This window comes from Salmo salar, chromosome ssa02 (assembly GCF_905237065.1).
Source record: "Salmo salar chromosome ssa02, Ssal_v3.1, whole genome shotgun sequence".
NCBI lineage: Eukaryota > Metazoa > Chordata > Actinopteri > Salmoniformes > Salmonidae > Salmo > Salmo salar.
Window position 1 is genome coordinate 54,873,470 of NC_059443.1, and position 18,964 is coordinate 54,892,433.

General features: G+C 45.2%; 1 protein-coding gene across 2 annotated transcripts in view; it reads left to right on the top strand.

The window, feature by feature from the left end:
- The window catches only part of LOC106588250 ((E3-independent) E2 ubiquitin-conjugating enzyme UBE2O), a 46,573-nt gene that overhangs the window by 20,631 nt on the left and 6,978 nt on the right, over positions 1-18,964 (top strand). The window contains exons 2-18 of one of the 2 annotated variants that reach the window (XM_014177082.2): positions 224-283; positions 661-771; positions 2,368-2,465; positions 2,562-2,625; positions 3,212-3,355; positions 3,531-3,640; positions 6,804-6,954; positions 8,644-8,749; positions 9,061-9,415; positions 13,332-13,486; positions 15,133-15,245; positions 15,523-15,654; positions 15,876-15,974; positions 16,333-17,206; positions 17,435-17,571; positions 17,852-18,055; positions 18,662-18,719. In XM_014177082.2, coding sequence (XP_014032557.2) covers positions 224-283; positions 661-771; positions 2,368-2,465; positions 2,562-2,625; positions 3,212-3,355; positions 3,531-3,640; positions 6,804-6,954; positions 8,644-8,749; positions 9,061-9,415; positions 13,332-13,486; positions 15,133-15,245; positions 15,523-15,654; positions 15,876-15,974; positions 16,333-17,206; positions 17,435-17,571; positions 17,852-18,055; positions 18,662-18,719 — 2,971 coding nt within the window. The remainder of the gene's footprint in view (positions 1-223; positions 284-660; positions 772-2,367; positions 2,466-2,561; positions 2,626-3,211; positions 3,356-3,530; positions 3,641-6,803; positions 6,955-8,643; positions 8,750-9,060; positions 9,416-13,331; positions 13,487-15,132; positions 15,246-15,522; positions 15,655-15,875; positions 15,975-16,332; positions 17,207-17,434; positions 17,572-17,851; positions 18,056-18,661; positions 18,720-18,964) is intronic. The other variant, XM_014177088.2, reaches the window with a different exon arrangement.

Here is an 18,964-nt window from a genome sequence, read left to right on the forward strand (position 1 = left end):
CTACCTCACTGCTGCGATATCACTATTGGTGTCAGGCGGCAGTCATAAGACTGTGTTCAGATGAGATGATTGGGATGGTAACCGGCACCCAGTGGCATCCCAGCTGCCACCAAGATGCTAAAATGACCGCTGAAATTAGAACACTTGAGTTGTCGGTCTTGTCTATGTATTCTATGACGTTGTCATCTCACCCCCTCTCTCTTTTCTCCACCCTCTGTTGCAGCTGAAACTTATAGATCGATCCATCGTTATCCGAGACATTGTGCGGCGGATGAATTCTAACGTAAGCCGAGCTCCGTTGCCTGTCCTATCACTACACTGTTAGCTGATGACACCCTACATGACTGGTGTACCAACACAGGATGACTGTACAGGCTGCAATGTTTGATGTAGAATGTGCTAACATGCCTTTATCAGAAAGCGCTTACCTGCCATCTTTGTTAAGATGGGGACTGATGCAAGCACACTGATATATTGAGTAAACATTTTAGCGTATGTGTAGCTTATGCTAATATTCAACACCTATCCCTAGGTGGTGTTTTGTTGACTTGACTAGTGATGGAGAACTAAAACGCACCGACACACATTGGTGCATTGTTTTTGGATAGAGCGTAGGGTGATGGTGATATGGTAACCCTTGTTTGCGGTTGTGGTTTCCAGGACAACCAGTGTGGCATCGTGACCAACATCGACATAGAGTGTGCTGTAAAACTAGTGGGGACCAACTGTGTCCTTTACCCTGTCAACAGTAAAGACCTACATCACATCTGGGTAAGAAAAAAACCGATGCCGTAATATTCACTTGACCACCCAATGTCCACAGAGGAGTTGCAAGATAGAAGCATTTCTATGTGATTTATCAAATTCATTTGTCATTTATTATTGTTAGGATTTCTATTTTAATGAACCATTTGCATATAAATACTCATTTAATTAGGCTATTCAATTGTCTTGTCCTTCTCGAGTATCTCCCGTGGTATATACATACACACACAGTACGAGTCAAACGTTTGGACACACCTACTCATCCCAGGGTTTTTCTTTATTCATTATATTTTCTACATTGTAGAATAATGACATCAAAACTATGAAATGACACAATCATGCAGTAAGCAAAAAAGTGTTAAACAAATCAAAATATATTTGAGATTCTTCAAAGTAGCCACCCTTTCCCTTGATGACAGCTTTGCATACTCTTGGCATTCTCTTAACCAGCTTCATGAGGTAGTGGGACCTGGAATGCATTTAATTTAACAGATGTGCCTTGTTAAGTTAATTTGTGGAATTTCTTTCCTCAATGCATTTGAGCCAATCAGTTGTGACAAGGTAGGGGTGGTATACAGAAGATAGCCATATTTGGGAAATGACCAAGTCCATATTATGGCAAGAACAGCTCAAATAAGCAAAGAGAAATTACAGTCATTACTTTAAGACAAGGTAAGTCAATCCAGAATATTTCAAGAACTTTGAAGGTTTCTTCAAGTGCAGTTGCAAAAACCATCAAGCGCTATGATGAAACTGTCTCTCAAGAGGACCACCAAAGGAAAGGAAGACCCAGAGTTACCTCTGCCGCAGAGGATAAGTTCATTAGAGTTACCAGCCTAAGAAATTGCAGCCCAAATAAATGCTTCACAGAGTTCAAGTAACCGACACATCTCAACATCAACTGTTCAGAGGAGACTGTGTGAATCAGGCCTTCATGGTCGAATTGCTGCAAAGAAACCACTATTAAAGGACACCAATAAGAAGAGACTTGCTTGGGCCAAGCAATTTGGTCTGATGAGTCCAAATTGCTTGGGCCAAGCAATTTGGTCTGATGAGTCCAAATTTGAGATTTTTGGTTCCAACCGCCATGTCTTTGTGAGACGCAGAGTGGGTGAACGGATGATCTCTGCATGTGTGGTTCCCACCGTGAAGCATGGAGGTGGTGTGGGGGTGCTTTGCTGGTGACACTGTCAGATTTATTTAGAAATCAAGGCACACTTAACCAGCATGGCTACAACAGCATTCTGCAGCGATAGGCCATCCCATCTGGTTTGGGCTTAGTGGGACTATTTGTTTTTCAACAGGACAATGACCCAAAACACACCTCCAGGCTGTGTAAGGGCTATTTGACCAAGAAGGAGAGTGGCGTGCTGCATCAGATGGCTACTTTGAAGAATTTCAAATATAAAATATATTTTGGTTACTACATGATTCCATGTGTGTTATTTCAGAGTTTTGATGTCTTCACTATTCTACAATGTAGAAAATAGTAAAAATAAAGAAAAACCTGGGTATGAGTGTCTGAACTTTTGACTGGTACTGTATGTGTACCACATCAATGTCTCTGTTTCAATCATTTGTTTCATGTGTGTTCCCTACTAGTCTTTCATGTATGGGGACTACATAGCCTACGACTTCTGGCTGGGGAAGGTGTACGACCTGACCAACCACATAATCCTCAAGCTTTCCAATGGCGCCAGGTACAAAATCTGTCCTAGTATGAGTGTCAATTCAAAACGGTTTAATTTACATCTGTCTGCTTCATGCTTAGCCTCAACTTCTCTCTACTACTGCAGGTGTTCCATGAATGTGGAGGACGGCGCCAAGCTGTACGACGTCTGTCCGCATGTCAGTGACTCGGTAGGTGAAATGCCGCGAGCTGTGTTTTTTTTGTGTGAAAACGTAGCCATCTGCCCTCGTCCACTGCACTTTACTGATCTGATAAGGCTGGCTAGGTGGAAGCAATATGAAATGAACTTACTGCTCACAGCCTTGAGCTTCCTATTCCTCCTTATTGACCATAGGTAGTGGTGTAATACTTGGGGGTGGGGGTCAATTCCATTTGAGCTGGGTCAGTTTAGGAAACCGATTTTTGAAAATTGAGTTTAAATGGAATCGACCCTAATCTTAAGGTACCAGGTGGCGTGCGTCCAATATTAATCGGAAGCTGTTGGGCTTTGACTGGGAATACCTAGGTGTTACTCCTGTTCACTTTGGCTGTTATTTCAGAAACAATACAACCGTTTCTACATAGTCAACTTTCTCTTATTTAACAACAAAAAAACAACCACACAAGCTTGTTAAGTACTAGCTATGTTCTCTTGTCATTTGTTGAAGCGACCAATGAGCAGCAGAGAATCTTAGACCTTTCTTCGATTGTCAATGGATGGGTGAAGGGAAACTGCCTCTGTGTGTTAGTAAGATGCATCTCCTTCCTGGTTGGTAGGGTCTGTTCTTCGACGAGACCTATGGTTTCTACCCAGGCCAGGTGCTTATCGGGCCGGCCAAAGTCTTCTCCAATGTCCAGTGGCTCTCCGGGGTCAAGCCCGTACTCCGCAAGAAGAGCAAGTTCAGGGTGGTGGTCGAAGAGGTATGATGGCAATTTGCGTATTTTATATTAGTACGTTATTCACAGGCAATAACTTTGGCCCTGAGTTTTTCCTGGTTTTTACTGACCACATACCTTACCACCTAATAGGCTTAGCTGCTGAAGTACGCGTGATGTCAATGCCCGTCTGTGTTTTCATGTGACCCCCCCCCAATAGGTCCAGGTGGCGGAGCTGAAGGTGACGTGGATCACCAAGAGTTACTCCCCCAAGGGCACGGACAGCGTCTACCCCCCTCCGTCCACCATCTCCCAGGAGAACCTCTGCAGGTACTGTACTGCACCCCGTTTGTCTGTTCATTTCAATTCTCTACGCTGACTTTTTTTTTTTTACAAGAGCACGTGTGCGCCTAAGTTGAAAAATATAGGCGCACACAACTTTAGGAGCGTAATGACAAATATTTGAGATATTAAAGCTAGAATCCTTAATTTTTCTAGATGCGCTGGTACTCCAGAATTCCAGGTAGCACAGCAAATGTTGAGCCACATATGAGAGTAAAATGATCGCACTGTAGAGTCCTGCATTCATAGATTCATTCTACCATCCATCCACACTTGGGAGCATAGAGGCTGCAGTTTTCCATTTTATAGATATACAGTGTATGAACAGTCTGTTTCTGGTGATCTGGTTTACACACATTATATACACACCTCACAATCACATCTCACACTTGCAGGCATGTCTTAACCTCTATGGGCTAGGTGGGACGCAAGCGTCCCACCCGTGGTGCACTCCATCAACAGCAGGTGCATTTCAAGAGCGGCAAATTTGAATCCAAATAAATGTAAAAATTCACATTTTTCAAACATACAACTATTTTACACCCTTTGAAAGATAAACATCTCCTTAATCTAACCACGTTTTACGATTTCAAAAAGGTTTTACGGCGAAAGCATAAATTTAGAGTATGTTAGGACAGTACATTTACAAGAGTTGTGTGTAATGTTTTGTCAATTCAAAGACAGGGTCACCAAAACCATAAAACCAGCTAAAATGATGCACTAACCTTTTACAATCTCCATCAGATGACACTCCTAGGACATTATGTTAGACAATGCATGCATTTTTAGTTCTATCAAGTTCATATTTATATCCAAAAACAGCGTTTTACTATGGCATTGATGTTGAGGAAATCGTTTCCCTCCAATAACCGGCAGTCAAGTCAGCACCACAAATTAAATAATTAAAATTAGAAAACATTGGTAAAATATTATATTGTCATTTAAAGAATTATAGATTTACATCTCTTAAACGCAATCAACTTGCCAGATTTAAAAATAACCTTACTGGGAAATCACACTTTGCAATAATCTGAGCACTGTGCCCAGAAAAATACGCGTTGCGATACAGACTAGCCGTCATGTTGGGGAGATCTAAAATCGAAAATACTATGTAAATAATCCATTACCTTTGATTCTCTATATCAGATGTCACTTCCAGGTATCACAGGTCCATAACGAATGTAGTTTTGTTCAAAAAAGCTCATTTATGTCCAAAAATCTCCGTCTTGTTAGCACATGATCTAAGCCCGCCGGACTTCACTTCATGAACGAGGGGAAAAAATATATTTACGTTCGTTCAAACATGTCAAACGTTGTATAGCATAAATCATTAGGGCCTTTTTAACCAGAACATGAATAATATTCAAGGTGGACGAATGCATTCTCTTTTATAACGTATTGGAACGAGGGTACCCAACATGAACTCGCGCGCCAGGTGTCTAATGGGCCATCATCGTTCCATGGCTCTTGTTCGGTCAGATCTCCCTCCAGAAGACTCAAAACACTTTGTAAAGGCTGGTGACATCTAGTGGAAGCAATAGGAAGTGCCAAAATATTCCTCAGCCCCTGTGTTTTTCAATGGCATAGGTTTAAAGGTAATACAACACATCAGGTATCCACTTCCTGTCAGAAAATGTCTCAGGGTTTTGCCTGCCAAATGAGTTCTGTTATACTCACAGACACCATTCAAACAGTTTTAGAAACTTTAGGGTGTTTTCTATCCATATATAATAAGTATATGCATATTCTAGTTACTGGGTAGGATTAGTAACCAGATTAAATCGGGTACATTTTTTTATCCAGCCGTGCAAATACTGCCCCCTAGCCCCAACAGGTTAATTGGATGTTAACATGAACAGGGTGAAGTTGTAATTTCATAAGGACCGTGTTCATTTTTTGCGAGCTACATTGTAAGCCTATGGTCTGAGCTGGAGAAAGAGCAGCTCTTCTCAGTAAAGTTCCAAACGGTCCCAATGTAACAGAATAGCTTCCGTCCCTCTCCTCGCCCCTACCTGGGCTCGAACCAGGGACCTTCTGCACACATAGACAACAGCCACCCTCGAAGCATCGTTACCCATCTCTCCACAAAAGCCGCGGCCCTTGCAGAGCAAGGGGAACAACTACTTCAAGGTCTCAGAGCGAGTGACGTCACCAATTCAAACGCTATTAGCACGTACCCCGCTAACTAGCTAGCCATTTCACATCGGTTACACCAACCATTCACTTTTGAGATGGGTGAAATTCAAAGCTGTGCTATATTGACCCCCTAAGGTCGCTGTCCACGCCCCCGCGGAAATCTATTTAGCATAATAAAAATATCCCCATAAAAATCTGTTTAAGCTTGATCTTTATTGGATGCGTCTCAATCCACTGCATCCGCATATGTCGCATTTCCTCATCCACGGTGAAAGTTGACAGAGCTAGAGCGGTGTTCGTCAACCTGAGACATCCGAAAATCGGTCTTCTCACAATATCGTCTGTAGCGTCCGAATGATTTGCTCTACGACCCCCACAAGTAACTTGGGACTCATCTGAAGTCAGTTCAGCCGATCTGCCAACTTCTGTCTGTAGCGTCCGAGCAGTTTGGGCAACAACACTAATGCGAGGCCTCTGTGGAAAGGTGAGACTCTGACGAACACGTACATGTAGGTTGTTTTGCTCTACGACGTAAACAGGTCTCACGACTCGTCTAAAGGTCCCCCGGTACCAGTTGAAAAAATGGATGGAAGTATACACTACTGTTCAAAAGTTTGGGGTCAATTAGAAATGGTGCCAAAAATGTGTTAATATGGGCTAATAGCAGTAAGGCCAAATGCAATTTGTAATTTTTCCGGCTTGGACAGGACTTAGACTGTTAGGGGTTAAATGCATGTAAAAACAAATGCATGTTTCCTCATCTTTCTTATCTCTGCTATAGGACAGATACTTCAGAACAAACTTTTTTTTGTTCCATGTAGTGAATCTGTTATTCAAGGCATTTGTATGGGCTAATAGAAGTAATGAATGTGCTCATGCCACAAATTTTAGTGCATCGTATCAGAGTACATGTATCAAGATGGAGAGATGCTCATCCCTAGTCACACTGATTTATTTTGCTTCAATGACCCTTCTATTAACACACTCCCCCCTACATACATTTGTTCTGATCCAGAGTGAAGCGTCTGGGCTACTACGACCACACCCAGAGGCAGCTGGGGGAGAGGGCCCTGTACGTGTTCCCAGCCAAGGGAGACACCACACACATCACCTGTGAGTGGCCCGACGGGGCCCCCGGACTCCCAGAGGACCCCGTAGCCAGGAAGGTGTGTGAGTGAGGAGGAAAGGGAGAGGAAATGTTTCTATATATACAGTACCAGTCAAAAGTTCAGACACACCTACTCATTCATGGGTTTTTCTTTATTTAACTATTTTCTACATTGTAGAATATTAGTGAAGACATAAACTATGAAATAACACATATGGAATCACGTTGTAACCAAAAACATATTTGAGATTCTTCAAAGTAGCCACCGTTTGTCTTGATGACAGCATTGCACACTCTTGGCATTCTCTCAACCAGCTTCATGAGCTAGTCACCTGGAATGCATTTCAATTAACAGGTGTGCCTTGTTAATTTGTGGAATTTCTTTCCTTATGCATTTGAGCAAATCAGTTGTGTTGTGACAAGGTAGGGGTGGTACGTAGAAGATGGCCCTATTTGGTAAAATACCAAGGAGAAACGACAGTCCATCAATTTAAGACATGAAGGTCAGTCAATCTGGAACATTTCAAGAACTTTGAAGATTTCTTCAAGTACAGTCGCAAAAACCATCAAGCGCTATGATGGAACTGGCTCTCATAAGGACCGCCAAAGGAAGACCCAGAGGATAAGTTCAGTAGTTAACTGCACCTCAGATTGCAGCCCAAATAAATACTTCAGAGTTCAAGTAACAGACACCTCAACATCAACTGTTCAGAGGAGACAGCGTGAATAAGGCCTTCATGGTCAAATTGCTGAAAAGAAACCACTAGTAAAGGAAGGATGCCAATAAGAAGAGACTTGCTTGGGCCAAGAAACACGAGCAATGGACATTAGATCGGTGAAAATCTGTCCTTTTGGTCTGAGTCCAACTTTGAGATTTTTGGTTCCAACTGCCGTGTCTTTGTGAGACGCAGAGTAGGTGAACGGATGATCTCTGTGTGTGTGGTTCCCACCGTGAAGCATGGAGGACGAGGTGTGATGGTGTGGGGGTGCTTTGCTGTTGACACGGTCTGTGATTTATTTAGAATTCAAGGCACACTTAACCAGCATGGCTACCACAGCATTCTGCAGTGATACACCATCCCATCTGGTTTGCACTTAGTGGGACTATCATTTATTTTTCAACAGGACAATGACACAACACACTTCCAGGCTGTGTTAGAGCTATTTTACCAAGAATGAGAGTGATGGAGTGCTGCATTGGCTCACCTGACCTCATCACAATTGAGATGGTTTGGGATGAGTTGGACCGCAGAGTGAAGGAAAAGCAGCCAACAAGTGCTCAGCATATGTGGGAACTCCTTCAAGACTGTTGGAAAAGCATTCCAGGTGAAGCTGGTTGAGAGAATGCCAAGAGTGTGCAAAGCTGTCATCAAGGCAAAGGGTGGCTACTTTGATTAATCTCAAATGTAAAATATATTTACGTTTGTTGAACACTTTTTTTTTTTGTGTGTGTTACTACATGATTCCATGTGTTATTTCATAGTTTTGATGTCTTCACTATTATTCTACAATGTAGGAAATAGTTAAAATTAACACCCTTGAATGAGTAGGTGTCCAAACTTTTGACTGGTTGTGTGTGTGTGTGCCTGTCCCCATTTTGTATGTGTGAAACAATTGGTAACAATGTTGCCTGTCTTTGCAGCGATACTCCATGTATCCAACTTTCTTCCCTCGTTGCATGCACTAACAACTGTTTTTGCCATGGTTCGTATTACGTCAGTGTCCTATGACAATGTCCTTCCTGCAGTTGAAAAGAATGTTCAAGAAGGAGTCGTTAGTGAAGAAGACCAGTGAGAATGCAGAGACACAAGGTGCAAACCAGCACTCCACCGACAAGACGGACAGCCTTTACGGTACATGCTGATTTTGATTTATGTCTGTTGCTCATCAGAAATGTTGCCTTGCCATTTTTTGGCAGATATCCTCACTTAAACAGATGACGAGCTCAAACTCCAATTGTAGAATCATTTTAGATCCATACAGTCTATACCTGATAACTGGCCATCTGATAACTGCACACCTTTTGCAGGGTAGTTCGCCCACAGTTAAAATCTATTCTTCGTGCTTTGCTCAGTCCCAAGTCACTGCTTATACTAGTCAATTATACATGTAAAACAAACTCAACGACCATCACCCGTGTCCTCGCCCCCCTCCTCACACCCAGGTGACCTCAAGCCTGACAACACCCACCCAGACTCCACTGACCACACCGCCCTCCCCCGCCCTCACCACCCCAACAACGGCCCCAACCACGCCCTCCAGCCCTTGACCCTGTGCGCTCCTCCATCTGACCCATGGCCCGAGCCCGCGGAGCAGGACGCAGATGATGAGGCAGGGGCGGAGGACACGGACGACACCTTGTCGCTGACGTCGTCGGCGAGCAGCACGGCATCGTCGCAGAGTGGCGGTCTGGGGGGCCTGAACAGGAAGAAGAGCATCCCTCTGTCCATCCGCAACCTGAAGAGGAAGCACAAGAAGAAGAGGACCAAGTTCTCTCGCGAGTTCAAGCCCGGCGACAGGTGAGCCAGTTATCAGTCAAATATGTTTGTATTCATAGTATGCTATGTGATTAGAAATGTCAGACTACAATTGTGTATATAAGTGGCTACAAACGTAGCATGCTAGGTCAGAGCCTAGGCCACACTTTAGTCCTCTCCCCTCTACTACTTTCTGCTTTCCTTCCCTCCCTCACGCCCTCCCTTTCTTTCTGAACTTCTGCTATTCCTCCCTCTCTTGCTCCCTCCCTTTTTCTCTCTCTCCATTCAGGAGATGGCCCCTCCCTGGCCATCTCCTTCTCTCCTTGGCACGTGTAAAGGATGATCAATAGCTTGCTGGCAAGAATTCAGCTTCCCGCTGGCAAAAATGCTGCATCCTTGAACCCAGTGTCACTTATTTTTTATGGTCACATTCACCGGATAGGTGCAGTGAAAAGTGTTGTTTACAGGGTCAGCCATAGTAGTACGGCGTCCCTGGAGAAAATGAGGGTGAAGTGCCTTGCTCAAGGGCACATCGTGCCTCTCCCAGCTCCTCATGCCTCCCAGCCTTGTACAGATACACAATCACATAATTATCCTCTCTCTTAGGCCAGAGACAGGGGCTGCACCTGAAATGGCACCCTACTCCCTATGTAGTACACTACTTTTGTCAAAAATAGAGCACTGTATAGGGAATAGGGTGCCACTTCCATTTGGGACGCTTACACACAGAGCCGATCAACTTACACTCACTCCCCAGCAGAACGGACCAGTGTTCATCGATCCAACATCTTGTCTCCCAGAAAATGTCCTCTCCTCCTTAGGAACTTTCTGATGGCTTGTTACTAACTACGGGGATCAATTTCAGGCTGATTTTCCCGGAGCAGATGTCTGCTAATGACCCGGGTTGTTATTTGGCTGTGTGGCTGCTGCCAGTGACGTTGTGACCTGCGCTTGTCTTCAAATCTTGAATCAGTCTAGCACCAAGCCAGTACTAGTACCACTCTATGGCCAATACAGTACTAGGCCTAGTAGTACCAATCTAGTGCCAATCCAGTATTTTTCCTAGTACCAATTTGAATCTAGTACAAATAACAATCCAAAGGTTATACTAGCATAAACCTAGTATTATTGTTGCGATGTGAAAATGAATACGCTCGCTGCCGCACTTGCTCTCCTTGTGGTCCTTTGACAAAAAATTCACACCGGTACCCACAATTAGGCCCAACTCTGCACCATTAGTTTGACGTTTCCAAATAGGTTGAAGTTTGGGTCAATGTAACCTTTTCAGAATTCAAGTACTTTAATTTCTACCAGGCGCCATTCGAAAGCTTCAGGTTTTCCAAGGCTGCACATCTGAAATGGCACCCCCTTCCCTATATAGTGTACTAATTTTGACCAGAGCCTTTGTTAAAAGTAGTGCATTATATAGGCAATATGATGCCATTTCAGATGCTGCCCAAGGCTGTGATTTCCCTCCTTTTAAACTGCCTTGTAGATCAGATCTGGTGGTTAAATATAGCTGGCAGCTGATAAATCATGTAGCATGTGCTTAGGTGTGCCCAGATAACATCCAGGTCCTCTGATTGAAAGAGACAGACGGAGCGAGAGAGGGGAAAAGGGTGATGGAGAGGGAGACAGAGGGTAAAAGAGCAAGGGGGAGAAAAATGCTGAGATTGAGTTGCGGGAGAGCGAGCGAGAGGTAGATTGATGGGGGAATAAAACGGCAAGGGCGAGGTAGTGACTGAAGTTAAGAGGCAGAGCAAGGGGAAAGTGGCTGAATTCTAGTGGGGGATTGAATTCAGGTAGAGGAGAGATTGATTTTAAGAAAAGACACGACATGAGACGTAAACACAGCAAAAAAAAAATAAACGTCCCCTTTTCAGGACTCTGTCTTTCAAAGATAATTCGTACAAATCCAAATAACTTCACAAATCTTCATTGTAAAGGGTTTAAACACTGTTTCCCATGCTTGTTCAATGAACCATACACAATTAATGAACAGTCACTAACAGCTTACAGAGGGTAGGCAATTAAGGTCACAGTTATGAAAACTTAGGACACTAAAGAGGCCTTTCTACTGACTCTAGAAAAACACCAAAAGAAAGATGCCCAGGGTCCCTGCTCATCTGCGTGAATGTGCCTTAGGCATGCTGCAAGGAGGCATGAGGACTGCAGATGTGGCCAGGGCAATAAATTGCAATGTCCGTACTGTGAGACGCGTAAGACAGGGAGACAGGACGGACAGCTGATCGTCCTCGCAGTGGCAGACCACATGTAACAACACCTGCACAGGATCGGTACATCCAAACATCACGTCTGTGGGACAGGTACAGGATGGCAACAACTTCCCGAGTTACACCAGGAATGCACAATCCCTCCATCAGTGCTCAGACTGTCCACAATGGGCTGAGAGAGGCTGGATTGAGGGCTTGTAGGCCTGTTGTAAGGCAGGTGGGCACAAACCCACCGTCGCTGGACCAGACAGGACTAGCAAAAAGTGCTCTTCACTGACGAGCCGCGGTTTTGTCTCACCAGGGTTGATGGTCGGATTCGTGTTTATTGTCGAAGGAATGCGCGTTACACCGAGGCCTGTACTCTGGAGCGGGATCGATTTGGAGGTGGAGGGTCCGTCATGGTCTGGGTTTGTGTGTCACAGCATCATCGGGCTGAGCTTTTTTTTTATTGCAGGCAATCTCAACGCTGTGCGTTACAGGGAAGACATCCTCCCTTGTGGTACCCTTCCTGCAGGCTCATCCTGACATGACCCTCCAGCATGACAATGCCACCAGCCATACTGCTCGTTCTGTGTGTGATTTCCTGCAAGACTGTCCTGTTCTGCCATAGCCAGCGAAGAGCCCGGATCTTTGAGCACGTCTGGGACCTGTTGGATCGGAGGGTGAGGGCTAGGACCATCCCCCCCCCCCCAGGAATGTCCGGGAACTTGCAGATGCCTTGGTGGAAGAGTGGAGTAACATCTCACAGCAAGAACTGGCAAATCTGGTGCAGTCCATGAGGAGGAGATGCAGTGCAGTACTTAATGCAGCAGGTGGCCACACCAGATACTGTTATGTGGATATATTGAAGCATCATCTCAGGACATCAGTCAGGAAGTTAAAGCTTGATCGCAAATGAGTCTTCCAAATGGACAATGACCCCAAGCATACTTGTAAGCAAAGTTGTGGCAAAATGGCTTAAGGACAACCAAGTCAAGGTATTGGAGTGGCCATCACAAAGCCCTGACCTCAATCCCACAGAACGTTTGTGGGCAGAACTTAAAGCGTGTGCGAGCATGGAGGCCTACAAACCTGACTCAGTTACACCAGCTCTGTCAGGAGGAATGGGCCAAAATTCACCCAACTTATTGTGGGAAGCTTGTGGAAGGCTACCGGAAACGTTTGACCCAAGTTAAACAATTTAAAGGCAATGCTACCAAATACTAATTGAGTGCATGTAAACTTCTAACCTACTGGGAATGTGATGAAAGAAATAATTGCTGAAATAAATCATTCTCTCTACTATTATTCTGACATTTCACATTCTTATAATAAAGTGATGATCCTAACTGACCTAAGACAGGGAATTTTTACTAGGATTAAATGTCAGGAATTGTCAGTATTTGGCGAAGGTGTAAATATAGTTTTAAGTCGGAAGTTTACATACACGTTAAGTTTGCTGAAAATAAACAGTGAGAGGACTTTTCTTTTGCTGAGTTTATATTATGGATGGAGGGAGACCGTGGCAGAGGAGATCAGGCTCCACTCATCCTGCGATATCTTTGATTGCTGCGCATATGGCTGAGTCAGTTTAACATTCCATTCTATAACCTGTAGGCATTTTCCACTCTTAACCAGAACTTCTTGCTGAAATAGTTAGGCCTTGTCAGTGAAGACACAACTTCCAGTATTCGTTACTAAGTCGCAGGTTCTAATATCTGCCATCTCCCTGTTTTTACCATCAGGGTGGCGGTAGAGGTGGTGTCCACCAAGACCTCGGCCGACGTCCTCTGGAAGGACGGCCGTATGGAGACCCTCATCCGCTCCAATGACCTCATCCCCATCCAGCACCTAGACAACCATGAGTTCTGCCCCGGAGACTTTGTTGTCGATAAACGACGTAAGTAGCTAGCGCACTTCACACTCGTCTTCAGGCCTTGTACAGTGCATTCGGAAATTAATCAGACTTTTTCCACATTTTGTTACGTTACAGCCTTATTCTAAACTTGATTACATTTTTTTCCCCCCTTATCAATCCACACACACTACCTCATAATGGCAAAGCAAAAACAGGTTTTTAGACATTTTTGCAAATGTATAAAACATTTAAAACTGAAATATCACGTTTCCATAATTATTCAGACCCTTTACTCAGTTCTTTGTTGAAGCACGTTTGGCAGCGATTACAGCCTCCATTCTTCTTGGCCGTGATGCTACAAGCTTGGCACACCTGTATTTGGGGAGTTTCTCCCATTCTTCTCTGCAGATCCTCTCAAGCTCTGTCAGGTTGGATGGGGAGCGTTGCTGCACAGCTATTTTCAGGCTCTGGCTGGGCCACTCAAGGACACTGAGGCTTGTCCTGAAGCCACTCCTGTGTTGTCCTGTTGGAAGGTGAACCTTCACCCCCAGCCTGAGGTCCTGAGCGCTCTGGTGCAGGTTTTCATCAGGGATCTCTTTGTACTTTGCTTCGTTCTGTTGGAGTTTGCAAAAAGGCACCTAAAGACTCTGACCATGAGAAAAAAGATTCTCTGGTCTGATGAAACAAAGATTGAACTTGTTGGTCTGAATGCCAAGCGTCACATCTGGAGGGAACCTGGCACCATCCCTACAGTGAAGTGTGGTGGTAGCATCATGTAGTGAGGGTGTTTTTCAGCGACAGGCACTTAGAGACTGGTCAGGATCGAGGCAAAGATGAAAGGAGCATGAAAACCTGCTCCAGAGCACTCAGTTCCTCACACTGGGGTGAAGGTTCACCTTCCAACAGGATAATGACCCTAAGCACACAGCCAAGACAACGCAGGAGTGGCTTCGGGACAAGTCTCAATGTCCTTGTTGCGTCATACCCAAAAAGATACTATGCTTTAGTCGCTGCCGAAGGTGCTTCAACAAAGTACTGTTTTAAAGGGTCTGAATACTTATGCAAATGTGATATTTCAGTAAAAAAAATTGCTAACATTTCTCAACCTGGTTTTCCTTTGTCATTATGGGGTATTGTGTGAGAATTCAAGAAGGGGAAAAAAAACTATTTAATCAATTTTAGAATAAGGCTGTAACCTAACAAAAAGTTGAATAAGTCAAGGGGTCTGAATACTTTCGACTGTATTGTACTGTATTGTGTGTCGTAAAATCCCGTATTATCGGCATATTCAACAGCGTTACCTCCAATGTTTTGTGATTTATTGGTGTTGTAAAAATGATAGCTAACGGGTTAGCAATTAGCATGTTAGACATTTCAGTCGAAATACTACTACTATCAGCTTTTATAAGCGGTTTATCAAAAGATTTACACTACTGTTCAAAAGTTTGTCACTTAGAAATGTCCTTGTTTTTGAAAGAAAAGCTCATTTTTGTCCATTTTAAAATGACATCAAATTGATCAGAAATACACTAGAAATTACTAATGTTGTAAATGACTATTGTAGCTATGCAACGAGGGAGCTGTTCATCAGGTTTGTTTTCATACTTGGTGTCCTTGGTGATACTCTCTGACCTGAGGCACAAAATGTAACTTCAGCTCTGTCTTTCTGTGTGTGTGTGGTCACACAGCCCAAGCCCCTACGGACCCGGGCGTGTACGGGATCATCCAGTCGGGCGACCACAAAGGCAGGACGTGCGCTGTGAAGTGGATCAAACTCAACGCCTCCAGCGACGACGTGGAGGTCAGTCTGCTGGGCATTGTGGGTCGGGCTAGTGTCGCCGGCGGAACAACAACCTTTTTATTTATTTATTCCATTAATGGCTCTATAGAAGTTGAATTTGGGCAAATCTGACTCTATTCCACATTACCCTATTCCACGTATAGTGCGCTACTTTGGGCCAAAGCAATAGCCCCATGTTCCTGTTGCTCTGCTCAAAAACAGTGCACTATACAGGGTGGCTTCTAGTGTCATTTGAGCTGCATGATGTCAGTAATGGATGGTGGTTTTGTTTGTTTAGGTCACAGGAGAAGAGGAGGATGTTAGTGTGTACGACATCGCCGACCACCCAGACTTCCACTTCCGTACCACTGATATCGTCATCAGGATAGGGAACTCTGAGAACGGGCGCAATACGGAGTGCGAGAACGATGTAAGTTCAAAAAATGTCTTTAATTTTGGTTGTTGTCATGTTAGTACTTTTCCCTGTGGTGCTTGGAGTGTTCTTTGCCGGTCCACGTTTGGCCTGGTTACAGATCCACCATAGTTGCTAAAAGCGTGCTCTGAAAGGAAATATCATCCAGTATGGTGCTATCGTGTAGAAAGAGTATTTTCACATACCGTTTTTAAAAATCTTTTTTCTTACCTGCCCAGACGTCAGTAGGTCAGGTCTTCAGAGTGGACGTGAGCAGCAAGGTGGAGGTGGTGTGGGCCGACAACTCCATGACCGTCGTCCTACCACAGGTACTCATGGTAATTGTAGTCTTTCTGTCCCTCAAATGCGGTAGTTGTAGTGGTCACTAATCGGTGGCTCTGTTGGTTTCTGTTAAGGTTCTGTTGGCTTGTGTTCACTATGTCAATGAAGTGTGCTACTGCTGTACCTTGCTCCGGTTTCTGTTCATGCTAATTATATGTTGATGCTAATTATCTTTTCAATCTGAAGTTGTTGCAGAAAGCATGCTGCTGTGTGATTTGCATGCTGCCCTTTTAAAAATGAATTATTCTATAATGACATTTTGATATTGACACAAAAAGCACTTAGCAATGATTAATGAGCGCGTATAAACGCAGTGATTTTCGTTTTTCTCTCTAACCCTCCCCCTCAATCTAGCACCTGTACAACGTGGAGTCTGAGATCGAGGAGACTGACTATGACTCTGTGGAGGAGAGCAGCAGTGGCCTGTCCACGGAGGAGTGGGAGGACGAGAGCGACAGCTGGGAGACTGACAACGGCCTGACCGCCAACGAGGATGACCAGCACCCCGCCAACGACGACACCGCCACCCCGGCCCCCACCCCCACCGGCTCCAGCCCCTTCATCATCCCCCCAGAGGAGGGCGGCAAAGCAGGGGCCACCACCCCCACCCCCACCAAGCCACCTAACTCCTCAGAGGACCTGGAGGGAGCTGGGGCTATAGTCAGCCCAGGCACCGGTGCTGGGGGAGCCACTCCTGGAGCAGGAGGGGGTGATGCCGCAGAGAAGCTCCCCGGGAAAGAGGGCACGCCGCGGGGCTTCCGTGAACTCAAGGAGGCCCTGAAGATCCTGGAGAGCCTGAAGAACATGACTGTGGAGCAGCTGTGGACCGGCGGCTCGCCTACCTCGCCCACGTCCGGTGCCGCGCCCGCCGCCAATGGGACTAACGCCGCCACTGCCATCACGCCCGAGAAGCCCACCAAGGAGAAGCGCTTCCTGGATGACATCAAGAAACTCCAGGAGAACCTGAGGAAGACCCTAGACAATGTGGCCATCGTGGAGGAGGAGCGGATGGTGGTGGAGGGCGGGGCAGGAGGAGGTGGGAGTATGGAGGGAGGGGAAAGAGGGGGCGAAGAAAGGCCCCAGGAGGAGGCGGCGGCGAAGACGCCAGGCACGGCGCCAGAGTGGCCAAGCGATACGCCTGTTCTGTGCCAACAGAGTGGTGGCAAGCCCGGAGTCACCTTCACCAGTGCCAAGGGAGAGGTGTTCTCTGTGCTGGAGTGGTCACCAGGTGAGGACGCAATACTGCGCTTTTAGTTTGTCATTGTTTGTCTTTGTTACTGAGACATCCACTAAACTAGTAGTACAGGGAGAAGAGTACACTTCATGACTTAAATACCCCCAGAAATGCCCTCTTTGAACATTTTTAAATGCACTGGTCCATTACTTAAAATGGCCTTTTCAAATACTCACTAAATGCCTTGTTAGAATACCAAAACATTTATCTGACTTCTGTCAGACACCCACACCTTTAAGAAGATGGAGTTCCAGCCGGCCGAGGCCAAGAAGTTTTTCAGCACCGTGAGGAAGGAGATGGCTCTGCTGGCCACCTCACTGCCCGACGGCATCATGGTCAAAACCTTCGAGGACCGTATGGTACGCTCACCGACACCTGAGAAGAGAGCCGTTTGGAAGTGATCCGAATGTAGTCGATTACAGTCAAGTGTTAAATTGCATCAGACCACTCTTCAGTGGCTTAAGTGACTCCGGTTTTGAGCTGCCAGTTTCTCTGCACTCATTAAACCCTTGATTTAAAAACTCTTCATGCTGTTATTTTTGAAGTTAAGTGATGATAGTGAACATGTGCTACTCTCGTTGACATTTGTGATTCCCAATTCCTCTCCTCTTTCTTCACCCTGTCCCTCTCTCTTCATAGGACCTGTTCTCGGCCCTGATCAAGGGGCCCACGCGCACCCCTTACGAGGACGGCCTGTTCCTCTTCGACATCCAGCTACCAAATATTTACCCGTCGGTGCCGCCCCTCTTCCGCTACCTGTCACAGTGCAGCGGGCGCCTCAACCCCAACCTCTACGACAATGGCAAGGTCTGCGTCAGCCTGCTGGGCACCTGGATTGGCAAGGTAAAAGTAGACCTTTATCCCTCCCGAAAAAAGTGTGATAAAGTGCGATTGCAAAAGCAGCAGCTCCTCTTCCTGGGTCCCACACAAAACATTAAATATAATACAGAACATCAAGGATAGAACTACAACAATAAAAAATAAAAAAGGCACACAGCCTACATATCACTACCAATACATACACAAACTATTTAGGTCAAATACTTAGACCACCCATTACTTTCCCTTTGACTGTTATTAGACCACCCATTACTTTCCCTTTCACTGTTATTAGACCACCCATTACTTTCCCTTTGACTGTTATTAGACCACCCATTACTTTCCCTTTGACTGTTATTAGGACCACCCATTACTTTCCCTTTGACTGTTATTAGGACCACCCATTACTTTCCCTTTGACTGTTATTAGGACCACCCATTACTTTCCCTTTGACTGTTATTAGGACCACCCATTACTTTCCCTTTGACTGTTATTAGGACCACCCATTACTTTCCCTTGGACTGTTATTAGGACCACCCATTACTTTCCCTTTGACTTTTTAATATTTTGAACATTATCTGTTTGTATAAAATGTGCCTCACACTGTCTTCCCTGTTTATCCATCCTCAGGGTACAGAGAGGTGGACCAGCAAGTCTAGCCTGCTGCAAGTGCTTATCTCCATCCAAGGCGAGTCTAAACTGACCTACTCTTACAGTCACGCGCACAGTCTTGATTCACCCCCCCACCTCATCCAGAATCTCTCATTACCAGTCAGGTTTGGGTACTTTAGGCCCCCCCCCGTTGTCTACCTTTCAGCAGAAGTGTATGTTTTATTCATGCCGTTCATTTGCTCATGTCTGCTTCGGCTACAGTGAGTGTCACACACCATCACCCTCTGACAAGACCGTTGTGGTTAAACTGCCTCACCTTCC